Source organism: Vicugna pacos, chromosome 7, assembly GCF_048564905.1.
Source record: "Vicugna pacos chromosome 7, VicPac4, whole genome shotgun sequence".
NCBI lineage: Eukaryota > Metazoa > Chordata > Mammalia > Artiodactyla > Camelidae > Vicugna > Vicugna pacos.
In genome coordinates this window covers 66,468,812-66,493,395 of record NC_132993.1, presented here as the reverse complement: position 1 = coordinate 66,493,395, position 24,584 = coordinate 66,468,812, and the positions used below count along the sequence as shown (strand labels likewise).

General features: G+C 40.6%; 1 protein-coding gene across 1 annotated transcript in view; it reads right to left on the bottom strand.

Annotated features, from left to right (window-relative positions):
• Positions 1-1,585: 1,585 nt before the first annotated feature.
• The window catches only part of ABCB1 (ATP binding cassette subfamily B member 1), an 87,331-nt gene continuing 64,332 nt past the window's right edge, over positions 1,586-24,584 (bottom strand). The window contains exons 21-28 of the mRNA XM_015245745.3: positions 21,734-21,937; positions 16,187-16,287; positions 14,778-14,918; positions 12,322-12,478; positions 11,467-11,664; positions 5,207-5,413; positions 3,018-3,164; positions 1,586-2,201 (exon numbers count right to left, since the gene is read on the bottom strand). Coding sequence (XP_015101231.2) covers positions 1,998-2,201; positions 3,018-3,164; positions 5,207-5,413; positions 11,467-11,664; positions 12,322-12,478; positions 14,778-14,918; positions 16,187-16,287; positions 21,734-21,937 — 1,359 coding nt within the window. The 3' untranslated portion in view covers positions 1,586-1,997. The remainder of the gene's footprint in view (positions 2,202-3,017; positions 3,165-5,206; positions 5,414-11,466; positions 11,665-12,321; positions 12,479-14,777; positions 14,919-16,186; positions 16,288-21,733; positions 21,938-24,584) is intronic.

The following is a 24,584-nucleotide window of genomic DNA, read 5'->3' as shown; positions in this document are numbered from 1 at the left end:
GGTGTGTATTTGTGGGCGAGCCACAAAGAGCACTGGGGATTCCTGTGGGCCTGCTGGAGCAATCTGTGGGTGAGGAATTCTCAGAAATTTGAGAGCAGTCTTCTTGGTAGAGTCCACCATGCCATCAGTAGGATCTGTGTCCCTCTGATGCCCTCTCAGAGTACTATCTGCCATTCTCCAGTCTCTTCCTGCCTGCAAGTCATGCAGCTTACAGTTCAGTACTTTGGATGAGGGAAGAGATAAATGAGCTTCTTTGGCAGCCTCCAACACAGATAGGGAAGCCAGGTGTCATTCACAAGCTCTCACTTTCCCCAAGAGAAATCACAGGCTGAGATCTCTCTGCCTGAGCTGTGTCACCTTGGGGGAGGGGTGGTACAAGTCAGGTCAAGCTGTTCCTTTTATCCTCTCAATGCATTCAAACTCATAGTTTTTGTTCCATAGGTGTGCTGCAACTTCTCTCCTGGAAAACAGGACTTTTACAAAGGCTCTCTCATCTGTTAGTCATTGTCTTAGTGTTTTCCAAGGGTTCCTGGACCAAGGCCAGGAGGGGCTGCAGCCAGTTCACAGGCTATTGTACGGTACACAGCCAGAACCAAGGTCCGTATCCCTAGTGGTTGACGAACGGAGAAGCAAGACTCTTCTTGGGTCCCTTGGCATACGGTGGCATGCCCCACAATTCCCAAAAAGGCACTGCTGTCTATGATTGGATGCCAAATTACTGTCGTTGAGGACAAAACAAAGAACCTCATATTCTGCCATGAGGCTGATGTTACTTCTCAAGGGTTTGTTGTTTCAATCTGCAGTTCTTTGAGAGTGGGCACTTTTTATTCTCATGTATTTCTTCTCTGGGAATTACCAGACCATGTACTCTGCCCATTTTCCCTTGGAGGCATGACATTCTTTCCTTTTAAAATTCTTTATATATTAAGGATATCAATTGTTTATAATAAACATGGCAAATATTGCTCTCAGCTTGTGACTTTCAACCATATTTATAGTGCTTTTTGTTTTTGTTTTTATTTTTGTTTTTGCAGTCAGAGTATCAGTTTTGTGATACTTTCTTTTTTCATCATGTTTGCCTGATGATGTTTTTAAACTTATGGCAAGTTTTAAACATCTTCCACCAGAAAGATTAACTTTTTTGGAAGAGACAAATTACGGGGAAAAGTGATTCATTATCAAAACAGAAAAAAAGAATAACAGTATTTTTTTAATTGCAAAAATATTAAAAATCTTGTCAGAGCCCTTTATAAAAGAAGTGCAAAATATTCAATTACATCAGAGTATAGGCTTTTGCACTGTCTGCCCCACAAATCTTGTATTGATCCAGGTGGTTGGTTTGAGAGCCGGCATAACATGGAGATGCAAGAATCAGCAGGATTAAGTCCAAGAAGAATAAAGCCAGATGGCTTTGGAGGACCCAATGTGAAAGGACAAGTACAATAGGAATTATTACACTCTTTAATCATTCCCACAAAAATTGATGGGAATTTTTAAAGAAGTCTTTTTTTTCTTAAAGTGTGGAAATGATCTTCGATAGTCCAACTAGGAGATGATATATTACAGGCATTTTAGACAAGATGACTGCAGCCATATAAAAACTTAGTTTTATTATAGGCACTTGATGCAAACACTCAGTATTTTCTGCTACTTCTATAATCTTTCAGCAAGATAGTCAGTTACAGTCCAAAGAAGAAAATATAAACAAAAATTATACACTTTATTAACAAAATCTGCTCCAAATTACCCTATAAATTTTAAAAGGCAATTAACACCATTATTTTATTCCATTTGATGGTGTTTCTTTCTGTTCCTTTTAGTATAAAGTCTTTCAAGACTCTGAACTCGGTGGAATGATCTTCAGTTGTGGCAGGAAATGTTAATCAGGTAACTCTACACAATTTTTCCAGTAAGTGCTTGCTTTTTATATTTGATTAAATGCCATAGTTTAATATATATATTAGACAATATTTAACAGCTCATATGGTCACAGTTCACTAGCGCTTTGCCCCGGCCTGGACACTGACCATGGAATGATAGATGCCTTTCTGTGCCAGCAGCTGCTGATGCGTGCCATGCTCCATGACTCTGCCGTTCTGAATCACCACGATCACATCCGCATTCTGGATGGTGGACAGGCGGTGAGCAATCACGATGCAGGTGCGGCCTTCCCTGGCTTTGTCCAGGGCTTCTTGGACAACCTGTTCAATAATCACATCAATTAACCCTGATAGAAACAGTCCTCTCCCTTTAATTCCTCCTCTGTAACAAGCCTCACAATTGACTTCTCCAAGTGCTTCCTTACCAGTGGTGTCAGTGCAATGTAACAGATTTGACAAAGCAAGGGACCAGTCATATCAGAATACCGAATCCTAGTTGGGATTAGTTCCTGTGGCAGGATTTATCTCTTCTCAAAGTTGTAACAGTGAATCCAGCCCATCTAAGCACTTAAAAACACTTCGTAGCGTGCCTAGCCACCCAGCATCCTTCAGAGCAGTCTTGCGCTAGAGTAAATTCAGGATGCCTGAGCACAGGCAAAACACAGCCTCCTTGAATTCTGGTGCTTTTAAGATAAAAACCTATCTCACAATGAGTCTGTCTTTCAGGTATCTGAAGACTCAACTTTTTCTCTAACTGAATATAATGACTAATTTTTATCTTAAGGCACAGTCAGCATTTAACATTGTACCATGCGTCCACTTTTTTATAGAGCCGCTGAGAAGATGCTGCCGGAAGAAATCAGACTGTGTCTCCTGAATGCAGCTTCTTTGGTCAGTACAAAGTGATCCAGGGCTATCTTTTGTAGCATAAGTGCTATAATACTAATTCACTTTGTTTCATCTTAGTTCTCTTGAAGGACAGCTACAGAGAGTGTTTAAATTCCACTGAAGGCTGACATAAGTAACCCTCAACATACCTAGCTGGATTTTGTTCTCTACCATGAATGACAGAAACACCAATCTAAACTTCTGAGGGACAACTGATCAAGTATGAATGAGTCCAATTTAAATTCTTACCTTTTCACTTTCTGTATCCAGAGCTGATGTAGCTTCATCCAAAAGCAAAACATTAGGCTGTCTAACAAGGGCACGAGCTATTGCAATACGCTGTTTCTGGCCACCAGAGAGCTGAGTTCCTTTGTCTCCTACTCTGGTGTTGTATTTCTGTAAATAGGGTTTTGTTATTATGAAAAGCAGAAGTGATAACGTTCTAAAAGAGAGTTTGACTATAGAAAATAGGATAACCACTTCCATACACACACAAAAAATCTAGGTTCAGAAGCTAAGAATAGATTCATAGAGAGTTAAACAGTAAAAACGTAGCTCTAAATGGCAGGTTTGACCTCTCTCCTTAAAAATAGACATTTGGGAAACAGACATGCGCAAACTCTGTATTTTCTACTCAGTTCTGTTGTGAACCTGAAATTGCTCTAAAAGAATAAGGTCTATTAAAAATAAAATTTAAAAAATAAAATAAAATAAGCAAAAAATAGACATTTGGGTCTTAAAAGTTATGTTTTAGTGTAAACCAGCCAACATTTTTACGAGGAAGAACACTTGCCATGCTAGTCTCTTCCCACTTCTGGTTTCATTATATTTGGGACATAGACTGGTAGGAGAAGGAAATTAGATTTTAACAGACTACGCATAACAAAGGCATCAAAACTCATTTTATTTATAACCAGCAGGTGACACTCTCTGCATTATTTTAAAGTGAGGAAGGGAAAAAATTCTTGGGATGCCAGCCTTTTGGTGTCTGTTTTTTTATAAAACTATCTGCAGTGCTTCAACAATTTTAATGGATGTTAAGGAATTCTATTTGGATATCTACCTTGAAAACCTGAAACTCCCTGATTTATTTTTGTTTTTAGAGTCCTGCTGAAATTTTTTGCATATTGTTTCCCACAGAACACAATGGTCACTGAGTATTCAGTACGACGCGAAGGACAGGAGTTTAAAAGGTAGGGGACAGCAGAAACAGAATGCGTAACCTAGAAAACAATATTATCTTCTTATTTTCAGGTCCTTGCCAGGCTGAAACTTTAGTAAAACTGTTAGAGCAGGCAGGTAGCTAGATATGAGCAGACAAAGGGGGACACAGGCCAAATGGCAGAAAATCATACATCTTGTGAACAACAGGGATCCTAGGACAGACCAAGAAAAACAGGATCCTCTGGACTGATAAAAAACCTATACCTTCAGGGTTGATAAGTGCCCTGGAGGCAGTAGGGTAGGACAGGACAGGAATCTCCACCATCCGAATGTAACCTTTCATTCATTATGACCTCCATCCAAATGTAACCTTTTGTTTATGATACCCCCATCTGAACATAACATTTTGCTCATTATGACCTCATGCCTCCCAATCAAGACTGAACAAGGATTAAAAAAAATCTTTCTTCCCCACCTGGGAAAGTGGAGCTGGGATGAAGATCAAGAAAAGACGATCCCAAATCCCTCTCCACCAATGAATATTTTGCCCGTTCATTTTTACACCCATATAACGAGCTTGCCAAAAAAGCTCAGGGCAGCTACCCACCTGGATCTGCCCACTGTTTCCTTGAGAGTGTACTATCTATCCCTTAATAAATTCTTGCTTTGCTTTCTTGACCTCCATGTCTTGTTTCTGAATTCTTTCTGCGACAAGAACCTCTCACCCACAACAAAACAGTGGGCTCTGATTCTAACATCCAGAGCTTGACTTTAAAATTCAAGTTCTATATGGGGTTGCCTATTTTCACTTGCTCTTTCTGGCAACACTAGTTCCATGGCACGTAACATAGAGGTCTCCACCTGCAGATGGAGTGGGAGGAGCCCAGGTGAGGTTCCAGAAGATGGTCGGTACTGGCTCCACCTTAGAGCTGCAGCAGGGAGAGCCGCAAGGAGGCAGAAGGAAGGAAGGCTGGGAGAGAAATGGGGAGGGGAGAGAAGTGCTTCTGTGGGCCCTGCACTCAGACTTGGAGGGAAAGGCTCCCAGACGTATGCACTTTTCAGTCTGGCGGCTCACAGGGAGAGGCAGTCAGGTGATCAATTACACATGGCATTGAATAGGGATGGGAGGTGCAGCCAGATGCTTGTGCAAGAGGGGGTGTGTGTTTTGGTCACTCATTTCTCTTCACCTTTGGGAAACCAGCCCTTTAGAAATCAACCACACGCCAGGGAGGCTGCCACACGCTCCGAGGTGCCTCACTGGGAGAGAGACTTACATTAGGCAGCCCCTCGATGAAGGGGTGTATGTTGGCCTCCTTGGCTGCCCGCACGATCTCCTCCTGCGACACGACCCGGCTGTTGTCTCCATAGGCAATGTTCTCGCCGATGCTGCAGTCGAACAGGATGGGCTCCTGGGACACGATGCCCATGTGTGCCCGGAGCCACTGGACATTCAGATGCTTTATTTCCTGGCCGTCAATTAGCTGAAAATGAGAGTTTACAGATCAACTTCGGGACCAGTAATTTCGAATTCATCATTTCATACATTAAAGTCACCAAGTTATTATGAGAATTTTTGTTATTTTTAGTTTGGATTGTCAAGGTGAACTGCATAAGGTCATAACTGCATGCTCTGAGGAACGGTCGTGCTTCGTCTGTGTTGACCCTGGCTTCTGATACACGCATGTAGTAGGCAGAATAATCCCCCCACCCCAACAAGATATCCATGTTCTAATCCATAAAGCCTGTAAATGTTATTCACACGGCAAAGGGGCATTAAGGTATAAGGGTTGCTCATCAGTTGACCTCAAAATAAGGATATTAGGTTGGATTATCCAGGTGGACTCAACATAATCATAAGAGTCCTCAACTGCAGAAGAAGGAGGCAGGAGAGTGGGGATCACAGTGGTTCAACACGAGAAAGACTCAATTAATCACTGCTGGATTTGAAGATGGAGGGAGAGGTCATGAGTTAGAAAAGATAAGAAAGCAGATTCTCGCCTGGTGCCTCCAGAGGGAACACAGCCCTGCTGACACCTTAATTTTAGCCCACTAGGATCCATGTTGGACATCTAACCCCAGAATTTATAAGATAATAAATTTGTGTTGTTTACATCATTCAATTTGCTGTAATTTGTTATAACAGCCATGGGAAACTAATATGATGCATTTTATTTCTGGGACATATCCTGGCATCCTTATACTTATGGATTGATTTTTCACAGGAAAAGTAGCCACGATCAGATTGGAAATAACCGATATGACCACATAATAGGTCGTAGGTCAGACTTCTGATCCAACCTCTTAGTTAGGATCAGGTTTTTGAGGAATGGGATGCAGTAATTATATGAAATAGAAGTCAGTGTGGGAGGGTGGCTGCTGTATCTCTAAACAGGTGTTGCTCTTGGGAACGTATACTAATTTCTCTTAGTTTCTTTGTAGGTAAAATGGAAATGATGACAATTCCTAAACTCACAGAGAATTAAACAAAATTATGTACAGATCCCACTGAGCACAGTGTGGGGCGCAGAATACGTGCATATGGGCTGTCAGTGGTTTGGAACTGTGTGTGTGTGATGTACTTGGAACTACAGATGTCTGAGTGGATGAAAGGATGGATGGACATTTACAGCATTGACCCAAAGGAGTCAAAGGGAGAGCATGCCCTTTCTTTAGTGACCTGGCTCCTTGGATTGGGGAGTGCCCCTTGCAGCTTTGCTGATAAAAGTCCTCCCTCTCTGATGCAGAGGTGTCTGCCCCAAAGATCTACTTTGCAAGAGAACTCTGGCATTCAAGTGAGAGAATTCTTCATCTCCGCTAAAGAAGAGATCAGTGACTCAGCTTCAAGCTTTTCCAATAGTGGTGATGAGTCTATTCTGAGCTCTCTAAATACTCTGAATCCCAAGTGCCTGGCTTGATGTCTCTGGGAGACAGCTGGCCAGGGGGCAGGGTACAATATTTGCTGCAGAAAGACAGCTTCTATTTGTGAAGCTGATAGGTACAAGGTTGGATGGACAATACAGCCATGACCCTATTAGTACCAAGCTCAGTTGCCATGGAGACTGTTTCAAGCATCTACGCTCCAGGCTTCCTCCCACTGTTAAGTGAAGGTGGGCAGTATAAAGTGGAGAGGCAGGAACAACTATACAAGGATGGGGCGAAAGAGCAGGTCTTATTAGATGGGACACTGTACTTGAGAAATGGAAATTTGAAGAAAGAAAGAGTAGTTTAAAAAATATTTTTTCTCAGGCTTATACCCCTAGAAGAAAAACAGACACTATCTAACCAACATATTCAGACAAGTATGACTGATCCCAGCAAGTTTTAATGAGATTCTCTGTCACACGGAATACAGTAAGACTCTTGGGCCTCCTCATCCCTACGTGAAACAGAGCAACTGGAAACTATTTAAAACCTGTGTTAGCTAGAGAATCCTTTCCTTAGGGACAACATGTGTAGGAGCCCAAATCACACTGCTGATCAATACAAAGCTTCTCTGGCTGAGGCATATGGGGCTGTCTGAGGGAAGGCCAAAAACTCTGGGGACTCAGGGAACTCTCACAAGGTACTGGCCTAAATAAAAACTTAAGGGAAAGAAACACATTGGCAGTAACAATGAAAGGCCAAACTAAGATGATAAGCCACCTCTATTCTAGACTTAAGCCTACTGCCTGCTTTCCATAGCTCAACCACCAAATGTTAAATATGTGTTATTCTGCTTTAAGATTTACTTTGAAATAATAACCATAGATAAAATATTGAGCACTGACTATATTATAGGCCCTGTGCTAACTATGTCTCATGCACCCTCTTGTTTAATCTTCATAACACTTGTGAGGCAGATGTGATTTTAATCCCTAATTTACAGATGAGGACATGAGCGGAATTAAGTCACTTGTGCAAGGTCACGCTCAGTAACTGGGAGAGCTTGGATAGGATCCACACACTACAGGCTGTGTTTTGCAAACACAGGTATCTCATAACTGAAAGACATTTTCTGTCCCACCTCGAAAGAGGAATGCCCCCATCTTAGCTCAGGCAGCCACTGGGTAATACCCAGACAATGACAACAGTGTCACTGACAGCAACAATATACCTAGGAGGGAGAGAGGATGCTGATGGTGTTGTGGGGGATGGGCTGGCAAGGGGAGAAAGGAAAGGTCAGGGAAGACTCATCCCAGAGTGAGTCTTAGTGAAGCTCATGAATTTCAGCTTTAAAGACCCTCATGTGCAGGTCAACACTAGAAGCTGAACAGTGTTCTGGGTGGGAGGGAGGTCAGCCTATAGTCAGGAAGCTCTTACTGGCAAGCATTTATGAGGGACCAGAATCTTTAAGGTTTCAATATTTTGTTGTGAATTTTTTTCACTCGAAGAAAATACTCACTTTTGCACCTCATTTTTTATTCATAACTTTGTATTCTTTTCAGCACAGTCCGTGAAATTGTACAACCTTCAGGCCCCACAAAACTTGGAATCTCCACCCTGAACAATTCTATAGCTTCATTTTTTAAGACTCTCCACAATTTGACCTAAACCTGTCAAACTTATCAGCTCAGTTTTTCCCAAACTATGGTTGGCATTAGAATCACCTGGGAAAATTATAAAAACGAGAAGGCCAGGCCTTTACCTACTTGAGGGAGCTGGGGTGGCTGTGTTTTCTGTTCTCTCACTAGCCCATTCTGATCCACATCAGTTTGAGAACCACTGCTCAGGTCAATGTTCTTCAGAGTATGATTCAAGGCCCGCTGAGGTCATGAGATTTCCTAACCTCAGAGTCAAGTCCTTGCTTCAGCTCTTACGATCAAATAATGCTCAAATCCACAGACCCATTTTTTATGGCAAGAAGAACTAACTATTAGTAGCCTACTAACTGAGGGTTAACTAAGGGTCACTGATGTTCACAAACAAAACTTGGCACTTTTACTAGTGTTCACTGAGGACACTTCCATTAAGAAGTCTGGCTGCCATGCAGCAGCTGGCAGTATTTCAAAGCTCTCGTGCAAATGCATAAGTGCAGGTCATTGGACTTGTGCAACAGGTCAGGACATTTTGTTTTCAGGGTGCAGTGTTGTCTTGAGATGGCTGTCTGACACACTCAGCATTCATTTCCATATTCTCCTGTGTCTGCCCTTCCATGTATCAAGGGAACGGAAGACTAAAAACTATTTTCCAGGCTCCCTTCTAGTTCTGGTAGTCACTGAGGTTCTACCAGTGAGATGCACTGTGCAAAATCTTGGAGTCAGAGCCAATTCTCTTTAGAAGCTATGGTGACCTAACTCTCATATTCTGGCAGGTGGGAGTTTTTTTCAACGGCTGGACTCTGGTCCTGGGTCTGCAGGTTTGGAGCAACTGGGACATTGGCATAACTTTCTGCAACTTCCTGGCCACAGGATCCCAGCTGCACTGCTGTGATGTGAACATCTGGGAGCACTGACTGTTACTTTTCAAACTTCCACTCTTCCAGCCCTTCCACTGATTTTGTAAGCATCTCAATCCCCTTATTAAATACGTATCTGCTTGAAATATCTAGAGCAGTTTCTGTTTCCTACACTGAACCATCCACTAATATGGTCAATGTTTTTAATTTTGCTCCCTTTGAGTTTATGTACATGGAGAAAAGTCATTCATTTCTTTACTTTCTTCTTGTCTAATTATTATACTGTTTACCATTATTGCTGTCTTCCACTCCAACACTTTATTATTGTCAAGTATTTCTTTTTTTCCACTAAAGTGACTATGAGTGCACTGGAAGGGGAACAGGGAATAAAATTTTTTTTGTCTTTCCTAAGTGGGTTATAATCAAAAAAGTTTGAGAACCACTACTCTAATTAAATCTGCTATTTCAGCCAAACTGGCCTATAAGTTGCATTGGGAATAATCACTTATCAGCCACCGCTAACAGTATCTCTTTCACTGAAAGACACCCTGACTGCTCACCCTTATACCCTTAGACAACCAGCTCTAGGCTTGTCTTCCTTAACTTACCAAAGTATATGCCTTAATTTTTCAGTTAAAATCTTTGAGGACATCATCCCCTACAATTCGTTACAGCTCAACACTTAACACACTGCTTAATAAGTGTCTATTAAAGACACGATCAGTGTCTGAGAGCAAACATTTCCTCCTCTAATTGCTTCATTTGTCAGTGAGCTCTTTATGGAGAGTTCTTCGTTCAAACCTTAGCCAAAAAACCGAAGCATAAAATCAGAATTTACAGAAAATATAAAACAAGGTAATACAAATAAGGAACAAAGCTTAAAGAAGAACAAAGCTTATGTAACTGTCAAAGAATGGACTGAGTAAAGGAAATAACTTCGAATACAATAAGAAGTATTTATGGTAACTGTGATTTCCATGGGGAGGTACAAAGAGCCCTGGACTACAGGTGGAAAATTCTATTTTAATCTACATCAATTAATGCAAATAAGACCCACTTGGAGCTGGTGGACATCAGTCTGACTGCAGAAAGCAGTTGTCCATGTTGGTTGGTCAGTGCCCATACCATCCTAGTTGTTAAATATTTTACAGTATCAACTCTGAGTACAACCTACATAATGAAAATTTTCTGCTCTAAATTCTAATCCTTCCTAATTTGATTCTTGTTCTAGTCTCCATTACAGTCATTCAAAATTTCACTGCTTCCTTCAAGACTCCTAGCTCATTACCGGTACGGAAGACAGTCCCTGAGAGGCACTCACTGGAGGTTTGTTGAATGTTGAATGAGTAAATCCGACCCTTCACTTATTCTTTTAGTTTCAGAAACCAAAGAGAATCCCTCTATATCCCTTATTTGATTCCCAAATTTGTTGATGTCGCTTTTTGCCCCTTTAGAAGGTGTTTCAGTGCCCTCTCTCTATGAATGGTTTTATCTTGTCCTCAGCCATAAATTCCCCATCCTAAACACTCTCCCTGGACTCTGCCTCCCCATTCTTATTTTCCTTTCCTTCACCTTTGATCTTCTTGAGAGTCTACACTCAGTTTCCAATTACCCTCCTAACCATACGTCAGCCACGCTAAACTGTTTTATACTACCCCTACATCACTGAAAATACTTTAAAATCTCAGAAGCAGCCTATTAATTGCCAAATCCTCCCATATCCTTTCAGTCTTCACCTAACCCACCTCTCCCTGACATTTGTCACTGCTGACTACCTTTCTCTTTGTTGAAACTCTTTCCATCCCTGGCTCCCATCTCCCTAGTCTCTCTCAGCATTCCTCCTCCAGCTTTCTGGCTACTTTTAGTTTTCCTGGATCTTCTCGGATAAACTGAGACCTAACCAAGGGGAGGGTGATGCGTGGTTTTTAGCCTTTTTAGGCTGCTTCCAAAGGAGGGGAGAGGAGCAGTGTTGAGAGAAAGGCTAGAGAAGTTGGCTGGGGCAGTGGACACAGCTTGGAGACTGTATCTAGGATGTCAGACCTTAAGTAGGATCGTTATTTAAAGATTTGAAAAACCATGGCTTCTAGGCGAGAATTAAATACATCCAGACATTTAGATGACAAAAAACTGGACATGAGCTGAATAAGAAAGTGTGCTCACCACTTTCCCAGCCAAGGGGTCATAGAACCGCTCCAGGAGCTGGACCACTGTGCTCTTCCCACAGCCGCTGCTGCCCACCAGGGCCAGTGTCTGGCCCTTCTTCACCTCGAGGCTCAGTCCCTGGAGCACAGGGATGTCTGGTCGCGTGGGATAGTTGAACTTGACTTCATTAAATGTCACATTTCCTTCCATTGTAATCTAAAATCAGAAAAATAACAGTACATTTAATTGCTGCAATCTTGAAAACTCATTTTATAGCCAACCCTTTACTGCCAGGTGTCAGAAGGTGGTGACCTGCATTAGCATCAGGCTTTGCTTGTAACTGCTAGAACGTAGTAAGATCTCAAAGGATCAGTGTTTTTATACCACGTCGCATTACACACAACATATGTGATAGCTCAAATCTTTAGTTCCTAGAGAATAGAGTAACCCACATATAATAAAACCCGATTAACAGGATTTGTGTATTAACAGTGGGCAGTATTTCCATATCCTTGTGGCTTTGTTGAACAAAAGTAGTAGATGTTAACCTGTATGATCAGCATTTATTAAAATGAACTCCTGATATAGAAAGTTCTACTTTATTACCAAGCAAATAAAAAAGTACAGATTTTTAACAATTTTTAAATGTTTTTTGGGAGCGTTAATTAGGTTTATTTGTTTCTTTATTTATTTATTCTTTTTTTTTTAATGAAGGTACTGGGGACTGAACCCAGGACTTCTTACATGCTAAGCACACACTTTACCACTGAGCTATACCCTCCCCCACCAAGCACAGATTTTATTAAGCTTCCTCTTAGAATACTCTCATCCATCAGTTAGGAGCAGATCATATAATTAAAACTTCAAACTGACCGGCTTCAGGCCTTCCGTGCTATAGCTGTCGATCAGAGGGACTTTTTCAATGATCATGATGATGTGGGATGCTGAAATTTTGGCTTTGGCGTAGTCAGGAGCAAATGAACTGACCTGCCCTACAGCCATAGCTCCAAAGACGATAGCTGAGAACACCCTGCAAACAACAAAGACAGAACATGTGCGCAAAGAGTTACAACTGCAGTGCTAGAAAGGTGACACTTCTAAAACCAGAGAGCACTGCCTCAGTTACCAAACACTACTCCAACAATAAAACAAAACCAATAAAACACATTTCCTTATACGTTCATGACAGAGTAATAGAGTGATTGTAAAATGGCCCCAGGTTTCATCTCTCTCTGTGTCCTCACCTTCTTGTAATGTGACTTTGCAGCTCCTCCATTTAAGAAGTGGAATGTGTTTTCCTACCCTTTGAATCTGGGGTGGCCTTTGACTTGTTCTGGCCAACAGGATGTGGTGGAAGTTACTGTTGCCAGTTCTAAGCCTATGACTCAGCGGACTTTACGTGCTTCTCTCTCTCTGGAGGACAAGATACAGATAGAAGAGTGCTGTGTGAGCCCCAGCCAACTAGCTTGTAGCTCACTGCACTCATGAGTCAGCCTAGCTGAGATCCACTATGCCCAACCCAGATCAACAGAACTGTCCTGCTGACGCACAGACTTAAGGGCAAAAATAAATGTTTATTACTGTATGTCACTGGGAGTTACTGGTTGATTGTTATGCAGCATTATTTTGGCAATCAATAATAGAGAGAGATGGTTCTGCTGGAATTACATCAGGTTCTTAGAAAACCTGTGAGCTGCACAGCAAAGAGCGAGTTCCTTCAAGAGCCAGATATCGTGCTGCTCTCATGAAGTGACGACATTCTTAATCTTTGACATGGGACTCATCATAGCTTAATGCGGGGAAGGACCTCACAGGGTATCAAGTCCAGTTCTCAGTGTTTGGGCCAGGGCACTTCCCCTAAGTTGGCTTCCATCCTTTGTTTTAGGAAGTCGGAAGTTTGGCTGAGGAAGTCTATTGTTAAAAAAATTTCTTTTCAAGCTGAAGAAAAATGTACATCCCTTTGCATAATAACACCCTCCAAGCACTGGACTATTGTGAAAAAGGCCCTTTGCTTCTTTGGTATCACCTTTCACCCTCAACACTCCACCTGCCTCCTCTAGACAGATTTATCAAAATGCTTTTCTAAACAGTGGGCCAGTAAACAGACATAATATTGGGAATCTTCCCAGAATAATACTAAGTTCACTAGGTCTGTTCCTTGGGACTCTATGCCTGTGTTAATGGCGAACACAGTGTCTTTTTTTTTTTTAATAGCGCTAAATAAATCACACAGATAGTTAACCTTGGGCTTGTTACTATTTAGACCTGTAGGATCTTTTTAAAATGGACTGCTCTTCAGATAGGTCTACCCTATCCTTTACTTGGAAGATTGATTTTCCAAATCTCAATGGCCAAGAGTCAGCAACTTACATCAACTGCATACCTTAACCTTGGAGTAAAGCAATACATCAAATAATATCTAATCAAAGCACTAATGCTAATGATGCCTGGTTTTGATCTTTTGGTCATAGCTATAAATAGCACCCAAATGTCATTTGTCATATAGATGTTAAGTGGAACTTAAAATTTGCTGATGGGGTCATCTGGAGAAAACTATAATGCATGCACAAGTCAGTGTCTAAATAGGATGGAAATATTATACTAATACATTATATTTCCAGGCTTAGATGACTCTGATTTAAATGTAAAACTGTATTACCACTAATTATCGTATGCTACTCAAAGGGCAGCTCAGCCATCACTAAATCTAGACACTCAGGAAAATTACACACACATTTCACGACCAAACTGCGTATTTGAGCATTTTAGAAGCAAATTAAGTCCAGGCTTGTCTTCTACCCTTACCATTTGCTGCATTCACACTGACAGAGCAGACATCCTAGGTTAGCTTTCCTTTGTCACTTCTGAATTTCTCCAGCTTTCACCTTCTAACTGCTTTTTTTTTTAAGTCAAGGAAAGTAAATTTATCCTGGAACCTTCCAGGGCTCTCAGAACTCAGTGGTCCACACTCATTCTTCAGGCGCCCTGTTAGTCCTTTATAAGGAGCCAGGTACCTGCTCTGGGTTAAGCTTCTTCCCAAGCACCCAGGCCTTCTGGAAACCCCTCATTGAATGACCATCCCACTGAACCATGAATGCAGGAAGGCTGAATGTGTGAGTAAGCACCAGGCAGAAGGAAACTCATGGACTCCCCAAATGAAATGAGGTGCTTCCAGAATAACATACAGAACCTTCAGAGGCAAAATGCCATCTTCTGAACCACCAAAGTATCCTCATGCAGCTTCGTAGTAAGGTTTTCTATCCAGGCATGAAGTATGTTACCTCGGCTTGATTTCTAGGGTTTAACTGTAACTAGAACCCCATACTTACAACAGAACATCCTGAAAGTCCATGAGGCCATGCGCCACCAAGTAGGCGCCAAACCGGAAACAGCCAGCGTAAGAGAAATACATCATTGCCTGGGTGAGGGAGAACGTGATTCCAAAGATGTGCGCCTTCTTCAGAGAGTTTCTGAAAAGAAGACATTTTGAAATTTCCTTGACTTTCATTTCTCAGCCCTGAAAATGGTTAGCTGTTGGGTACGGAGTTGCGGCAGATAAAAATGGGTTTCATTTTCAAAAAACTAAGTTCTTCACATCACCACTTGAAAGAATTGAGGAAACTGCCTAATCTCTAAGCCTCAGTGTCTTCATCTTTATGAAGAATTATCCACACCTCAAAGTGTTGAGATAAAGTTAAAATAAGCCAGCAAAAACATGATGAGTTGGTTAGGAATTAATACATGGAATTTCTACCTCTTTTCCCTCATTCCTGGATAGATAACATGTATGTACTATACAGTGAACATTCATTCAATACACACTGACCCAAAACCCACAAGGTGCAGGGACCACGCCGGGCCACACAGAGGAACCAGGCATGTTCTTGTCCTTGGGGACAGAGGAGTCAACTTGGATTAAGATTTATGCAACGAAAGTACCTTATGAACAACATGTTACAGGAAGACTGGAGGAAGCACTAACTCTCTGGGGGAATGAGAAAAGGCTCCACAAAGGAGTTAACATGCATGGATTTTTGGAGTCACATGGCACTGGGCAATGTGGGGGTAAGAGCAGACTGGTGAGTAGGCTGGGCTTCCTACTCCTGCTTCAACCAGATCAACTCTGCTTTTATCTGTTTCATACACTGGGATTTCAAATGATTTTTTTTCCAGAAAAAAAAAGGCTCTACTATTGTTTAAAAAGTTTGAAAACCCATTGATAAGGTCCAGCTCTCTCCTTTCACCATAGAAGAAGTAAGTCTCACAGAGGTTGGGTTTGCTTATGTTTACATCACTTTTTAGAGCCCTCACTGAGTTCATTAAAGGAAGAACAGGAAGTCTCCATTGGAGAAGGGTAAAGAGATGAAGGAAGGGCGTACTCCAGAAGCACCACCCCCTTGGGGTCCAAAGATACCTCAAGTCTCATGTTCCTTAAAGAACTAATTTCCAGCAGGAACATGTAACAGGGTCTTCATCCAAACTTGTGTCAGAGTCCTTCTCAATATCCTCTCTCCCTCCCCTTTAGTTACAGCTCTCACAGCTTCTACTTCTGAGACGTCCCTGCCTTAGGTCAGGGTCTCGTGAGTCCTCTCTTGGCTAATTCTAAGAGCTTCCTACTTGGCTCCTTTCTAGAAGTTTCTCCACCCATTCCCTACCTTCCAACCAAAGTAACCCTCCTGAAAACAAATCTGATGACTGGAAAACTCCCCACACTCCCCTCCCACTCTTCCGTGGTTACCTGTATGGTACCTGCAGATTCTGGGCATACATATATTCAAACTTCTCCTCTCGAGTCAAGGAAACAACTGTTCGGAAGTTTTCTATTGCTTCCGTTGCAATCTGTAACAGAGAGCACCCAGTCACTAAGGGCACAAAGGCCAATGGTGGCAGTAAGTTTGAACTCCATACAAGATTAATAAAATTAATTTTAAATCAATTATTTAGTATGGCATTAGATAGTATTTAATATGTAGTATTAAATTATATTTATTATGACCCATGAGCTTCTTTGCTATGGAAAAGGATACTAAGTAACTTACCAAATCAAGTTTTCAGTCCATAAGGAAGATAGGCTAATTCAAACTTCTCTTTACAGAAAAAGAAGCTAGAGCTTAAACAGATGATGGCACTGATCTAAAGCCATCTTTTACAGCTCAAAATTAACCTGAGCACTCAGTATTTTACCTCTACTGCAGTGCTCTTTCTTCTATGATGGTCATGTTTTAAGCTTATAGTTATTATATATGTATATGTATATGTATATATATAAAATAACATGTAATGTTAATCTTTTTCTCTGAATAATTGTCATATGAGACAACTAAAGAATATTTAGAAAATACTGAAAAGATAAAGAAAGTGATGAAAAGTTACATGTTGGTATATTTTACATAATCCACTCACATTTTTTTCTTTTTCTAAACATATACTTAACAAAATTGGGATCCAATTCTCTATTTGGCTTTACAGCCTCATTTTTTACCTTAACAGACATCAAGAGTATTTTTCAAGGTCATCAAACATACATTACTGATGGGCTGTTTAAAGGGTCACTTAATATCCCAGTCAGCTAAGCAGTCCTTTATTGTTGAACAAGGTTTTCAATTCTTATTAAAAAATAATGCTGGAGGGGAGTATATAGCTCAGAGGTACAGCGCATGCTTAGCATGCAAGAGGGCCTGGGTTTAATCTCCAGTACCTCCATTAAAATAAATAAATAAATAAACAAACAAACAAACAAACCTAATACCTCCTCCTCAAAATAAAAACCAAACTTTTTTTTTAAATGATGTGATAAACATCCTTGTACATAAATGTTCATCCATAGTGAATTATCTTCTTAGAAGTTCTCAAAAGTGAAATCACTAGGTCAAAGGGAATAAACTAATTTCTAAGGAGCATGGCACATATTATCAATTTCTTTTCCAGAAAGTTCCTATCATTTAATTATATTTCACTTGAATATAGCTTTTACAAGGCTATTTGACTAGGACAAGTACATCCTTTACAACCTCTGGGTAAAGGGCTATGGAAAATACGAAAAACATCAGTGTACAAAATGAGATTTCAGCCTGCATCAGTGTGGGACTTTGAAACACTTCTCTGTCTTGTTCTCCTCACCTGTAAAATGAGGAGGTTGGACAAGAGGGTCTCTGAAGTCCCTTTTTAACTTTTTAATTCTAGCAGGAATTATTTCTCAAATTGTAAGTCTAAATTATAAATCAGTAAGGAAAATTTGATTGTTTAAGATGTTTTTCCTTTCTCTGGCCTCTACACTGGTCAGAACTATTCTAAAACAGACACATTCAATTACACTGGAGTGACTTAACAGCTTAAAAGTCACAAACACAAAATCTCACTATTCTTTACTGAATCCAACACAAAGACCTAATTGCAAAGATAACAGCAAATATTTGATGTAACATTAAGTCAGTTTTAAAGACTAATGCAAAAAGCTACTAGAAGAAAAAAAAAACCATGTTTTTAAGAACAAAAATGTATTTAAAAAATAAAGTTAAAAATAAACTCTGACCCAGTAGCCCCAGAAGATTGACCTATGTTCACCATAAGCTACTAACAAATATAGGAAAAAGGGGGAGGGCATAGCTTAGTGGTAGGATGCATGCTTAGCATGCATGAGGTCCTGGGTTCAATTCCCAGTACCTTTATTAAAAAAAAACAAAGATAAATAAACCCAATTACCTCCCTACCAAACAACAACAACAAATATAGGAAAATGTCCTGATTCAATTTATGTTACAATATTTTATAAAATTCTTTATATATTATAAAAACACATACTCATCCTAGAAAATGCTAAAAGTACAGAAACCAAAAAGTCACAGGAAAAAATTCACCTCCAATCAAACCCCCAAAGACAATCCTTGTTCAGACCCATGTTAGGAATATTTTTGATTATAAGGCTTCAAACAAATAGAAGAGGTTTTTCACATTAGTAAGAGAATTCAACAAATTATAACACTTTCTGTTGGTAAAGAGGTTTTACCGTAAGCTTCAGTGTAACAGTTTTAACAAACATTTTCTGTGCATATTTTCTAAGACAAGTGTGTTTTGTTTGGGACTGGTTTGTAAATGTTGTCACTTTATACAGTGCATGAACAGCCCAATAAAAGTGAGAGTTTATGAGTCACAGACCCTGAATGGTGAGTAAAACAATACAATCATGGCACAATTGTCTTTATCTTCCATACAATGAAGCAATTAGGAAAAGGCTTAATTAGTACTCTGGATCCTCACAGCTTCATTTATCCCAAGAGTTTTAAATAGACTCATTAACCACTATAAGGAGTGAGAACTTCCAATGCGAGAAGAGTAAATAGCATTGAGTATCTATCAGAAACCATCACATACTAAGGAATTTTGAAGAAAAGAAAAAAATATGTATATGTTCCTAAAAGAAACAAAAGAAACCCTCACATTGCTCTTCCCACCCTCAAATAAACTGAAGTTTGATTACAGCTTTTATTTTTGAGAGGCAAAAGCATCTATTCTATAAAAATGTTCCTTGGTCAAAGCAATGTGACAGAAGCCGGAGCACAGATTGCGGACAGGGTAGAGGTGATGACATCACACAGTCAGGATACAGCCAGACATCACAACATCCTGCTCTGGAATCCTGGGCTTGCTCTGTCCCTTTAAGGGCGAACCAACAGATATGCCTGGTCCCCATTGTAGTAAGGAAGACAGACCATTAACCAACAAATAGGAAAGAAACATAACATGCTGAGAAATGTCGGGAATTAATTCAAGTGTCAGGAAAGACCTCTCTGAAGAGACATTCTGAGATGTGAATCCTGTAAAGGAGGCAGCCTTGGGACGCTCAGAGAGAACCAGCTTGGAGTGTGCTAGGAACTGGGAGAAGGTCCACAAGGCCAGAGTAGGGTGGGCGACGGAGACAGCAGTGCATGAAAGAGGGTCAGAGAAGCCTCCAGAGGCTGGGTCTTGCAGAGTTTTATAATTCAGGGTAAAGGGCTGATTTTATTCTAAGTGTGATCAGAAGCCCCTAGAGGTTTTGGGGTTAGCACGATCTTATTTCTGTCTGTAAGAGATGAGTGAGGCTTCTGCAAGAGAAATGCAGAAAGCAGGTAGACAAGAACAGGAGTGAATGCAGGGAGATCAGTTAGACTGTTGCTGTGTGACTTTGGGCAAGTTACCTGATTTCTCTGAACCTTGGGTTTCATTACCTAATGGGATCATTCAAAAGGGTTATTGAGAGTGTCAAATGATGTAATGTATGTAGAGGTCTTAGCAAGATGCCTGATATATAATAAATACTCAATAAATGGTAACCTGACAATGCTGATCAGATGGGAGCTGATTTTTATTTCATGAGCAGTCACCACTGCTTTCCCTACCTGCTTCTGCCCTTCTCATGAATCACCACTGAATCAGAGCATTTATCCCACCACCGACCATTACCAAGAAGAGCTGCTATATTCACACATACCCTTTTCCATCTGCACCTCTTCCCTTGCCCGTAGGGGCAGAAATCAGACTCTGAATCTGAGGCACCCTACCAAGACATTAGCCTGTGGTTAAGATCCATGCTGTCTTAAGATCGATCATCATCTTCCTACAAACAACCTAAGACTCCTTTCTGGGACATTCTGAACACGTCAGTAAATGAAGACACTGTCAAATAGTAATATGTCTCCTTTTTATATGCACTTCGTGCTAGATTTTTCCATCTTCTCCTCAGATGAAGAGTCAACAGCATAGGGGGAAAATCAACAAGTACAGGATTAAATGAAGGGACTCATCACAGGATGGATTTCCTGACAAGGGCCCGTGTTACCTGGACTGGACCACAGCTGGATGCCTGGGGGCCAGCCACATGCTGCTGACCCTCAGGAGAGGGCTTCTGATAGCCTGACGGGAAACATCACGTGAGATCTTTCCCCCACAGACAATCGCTGAGAAGCACTAAAGCTGGTCCAAAGGGATTTCCTGAAGGAATCCCAGGGACACAGGGTGAAAGCCTGAGGAGACAGCAGGGAGGTGGAGGACAAAGTGTTAGTGGTGACCAACCTGCAGGATCCCTTCCTCATCCTTACTGGTGAAGAGCCTGGCCCAGAGACAAAGTATCTCAGAACCTGAGCCACTGTGACTGCCTGGGTCCCTGCCCTGACTCTTGGGAGCCATAGAGGATCCCCTGATAGACGTACCCCTATCCTAGATGGCTGGCCCACTCTTGGGGTCAGTCCTGCTCTGACTGCTCATCTCTGCAATGATACAGATCACCTGGTGTCAGATTACATCCAGCCATCAGTAGATCTCTTCGTTTCTTATTCTTAACAGAGGCACAACTTTGGAGCACGACCGTCTGGCTTTGAATCCTGGCTCTGAGACTTATCAGCTCTAAGGCACCAGGGGTCTGACCTGCCTGTGCCTCAGCCTCACCTGAAAAAGCAGCTAATAATAGAACCTACCTCTTAGGGTCCCTCTGAGAAGTAAAGCGTTTGTTCAGGAAAACACTGCAAATGCCATATAGGCATTTGTTGAAAACACAACCAGAAAAATCACAAATAGACAAGTATGCAGCCAAACAAGCAAACAAACAAACAAACTAGTATTAGGGTAAGAGTAAACAGAAATAAGATGAAGGGAGGAGGCATAACAAAAAGGAAAGAATGATAATAATTTAAGCTACCCTACTGTACAGCACAGGGCACTATATTCAGTATCATCTAATAGCCTATAATGAAAAAGGATCTGAAAAGGAATATATATATATATATACACATATGTATAATTGAATTAGTATGCTGCACACCAGAAATTAATACAACATTGTAAACTGACTCCACTTCAATAAAAAATACATATATAAAATGAAATTTAAAAATAATTTTAGCCAGATAGAAAAAATATCTTTAAGACTTTCCCATTTTCTAATCTCCCCGCCCCTATATAATTGAATGAGCCTACTTTCCTCAAGAAAGCAATGGATTTCTGCTTGCTCCAGAGAAAGTGGGAGTGAGGAAAGGAGGGGTGGGGAAGGAGAGAGGCAGGGAGAAGAGTGGGAAGCTAGAAACCAGAAAAGCCTGATAAAATTTGTTGTCAGTCTGAGGGTCTAAGAATTTGGTTTGCTACTTTTCATCAGTTTCCAATCTGCTTTGAGGAAGCAAGTGTCAAGTAAGACTGCTTTGAAGAAAAATTATAAAAACATTCTTGGAGCACAGGTGGTAGTCGTTGAGTAACAGACCAACACTGAGTATAATATTTTACTCTATTTAGCTCAGCAACTATATTCCTTTTGACTCACCTTCCCGGCACCTTCTAGTTCTTTTTTATCTTTCAGTGCTTGTCCAGACAGCATTTTCATTTCAATAACTCCTGCTATTGCAATGATGGGCACAATTGCTAAGAGTAAAAGTGTTAATTGCCAGCCATAGATTAAGGATATAATAATGCCTGTCCCAAGATTTGCGACATTCTGGGTAATTACAGCAAGTCTGGAACCTATAGCCTGTAAAACAAACAAACAAAACATGTTCAGACAGACATTTATCATCTTTGAAATCTGTGTTTCTATATTTTCTTAAGGATTATAATTCAGCTTCATGAAAATCTCTTCTCAGTTAAGAAATAAAAAGTAAAAGTTCACTTGTAAGTGTATTCGGTTTCTAAAATGAGAATTTCCATGACTTTAGAATAAACACAGAAAGAAGATCAATGATTCAAAGTTCAATTATGTATTTCTACCTCATCTGATTTTTTAATACCAAGAAAATCTTCATGAATCAATATCATGGTCACTAATGCAAGCTCTGCAAATCAGCAAGATAAAACAGTCTGACAATTATATTAAATCAGGAATGTTGGAAATTTCCAATGGTAGATGCATCACTACCCATAATTTAAGCCTAATATTTATCATTAAGGATGTCCAAATATACCTTAGCCTATTAGAGATGCTTATTATGTTTAGAAAAAATACAGAGCTGAAAGTTACAGGATTTAATTTAGGATATTCAGCAGGCATCAGAACCCTCTGTCTGTATGCCTGAGGGAGCTGGAAGCATGACTTTCAGATGCATGTAGTTATTTCCAACTCAAAAGCCAAAGTCAAAATATACAGTCAATTCAGACCACTACTCTCTACTTCACTCTTTTACCCTGGAAACACCCCAGGCCCTTGAACCTTTGCAAATTCCTGCTCTGGCTCCCGGATCTACTTCTCTCTGAAAATGGTCCATGTTTTTTTCACTCCCCAAATTTCCTCTGCCTGAGTGGGGCTGGTCTCAGGGAAACATTATGATGGAGCACAGTCTAGAATGGTAACGGCCACCTCTGTGATTTCAGACAAATTTTTCCCAACCCCTAAACAAGCAGGTACACTGATGAATAACTAAAGCTTCTGTCAGCTCTGAATTTTTGGACAGAATTCTTTACAAGCCCCCTGACTCAATATCAACCCTCTGAAATCATTCAACACCGATGTTGCTATAAACACCACACCAGTAATTGGGGGAAACGGGTACTACAAGACTACCAGTAGCCCCTGTACATTAAATTCCATACCAGGGAATTGCACCAGGGTTGAAAGAAACAGCCTAAATAACAGAGCATTTATTTTTGTTTGAGGCAGTCACTGAGCTTCTAATAACAGGATGCTTAGCTAAACTTGGTGCAAGTTCAAGAGTGGAGGGGCCTTCAAAGCCAGCTCTCTGTATTTGCTCATTTTCAATTTGAAGGTCAAAGATTACAACCTGAAGAGAGCCTGTGGCACAGGGATGAGGGAGATTATTCCTGTTCTCAGCATTTACAAGTCCTATTCAGAACTCATTTCCCACAGCAACCGATTCAGAGTACTCAGAACATCCTCCAAGTTCATAGCAGAGAAATTACCCGGGACTTAAGCTTTCAGGCATATAAATGTTCAGCTTCGGATAGTAGCTAAGACTGCAGAAATAGGTAAAATGGGTCAAAGATGACAAATTAATTCTTTAATGTACATGTAAGATGTTCTAAAAGATCCAGAATCTTAAGCAGGGGGTAAAGTAAGTCCCTTGGCTTAAGGTGATTTAGCACTTCAGGTGACATAGCACTGGTCACCATTCTTTATTCTAAAGACTAACAGTATCTTACATCCATTTCTCAGATGGAAAAGGAATCTCTAGAGTGCTCCATGGGAGGGCATGAATTAGTAGTACCCAGATAATTTTCATTTCAACAGTAAGGCTAGGGGGTGGGGGGTAGAGCTCAGTGGTAGGGTGCAAGTTAAGCATGCAGGAGGTCCTGAGTTCAATCTCCAGTACTTCCATTTAAAAAAAAAGTAAGGCTGAGAATAGGTAACACTCCAACACCAGAGCCCAAGGGTGAAGGAAGGTAAGACAAACTTGCTTAACACCGGAAACCTACTAAGACTCTCCTCGCAGTCTCTACAGCCCACTGTGCTAGCACATACCTGTATCACCTCCTCTCCCACTCATCTTTCTCTCCACCTTCCCCTCTTCTGCTATTTATTTCCTCCCCAAAGCACAAGCATATCGGTTGAAATCCAATTTTTAAACAAGCATATTTCCTGAATCTCTTTTTGAAATTAGGAACATTTAACTTCATCTTTCCCATAACTATCTTCTCCCAGGAAAAAAAAAACTTAAAGAAAAAATTTTAAAATACATAGTTGCTTCTGACTTCTATGTGGCTCTCATTTGCTTTTTTCTCAGAATTCTAATCCTTAAACCAAAATAAAATGAAATTAAAAGCCTCCCATTTCATAGGCAAAACATTGAGCTCTATTTTCTTCTGATTTATGATTAGCAGGATTAAACTACTTACTCACAAAATACATCTGAGAAAACATTTCACTGTGAAACTATGAAAAAAATTTAACACACAACTTGAGTTAGCCTCATTTTAGGTGGTGATGATTTTTGACAGCACCACTTGCTTCAGATAATTTTATATACATAAAAAATTCACATTACTTCCTACTGTGTAATATACATGTGTGTATATATGTATACAGAGGTGCGTATGTGTATATGTATATGTATACGTTACATGCACACATGTATCCACTACCATAAACAGGTCAGCTGGTGGCATAAAGGGGATTCAACTGTTCTCTCTTAGCTCTTTTCTGGTAACAGCTACACTGGGCTTTCCTG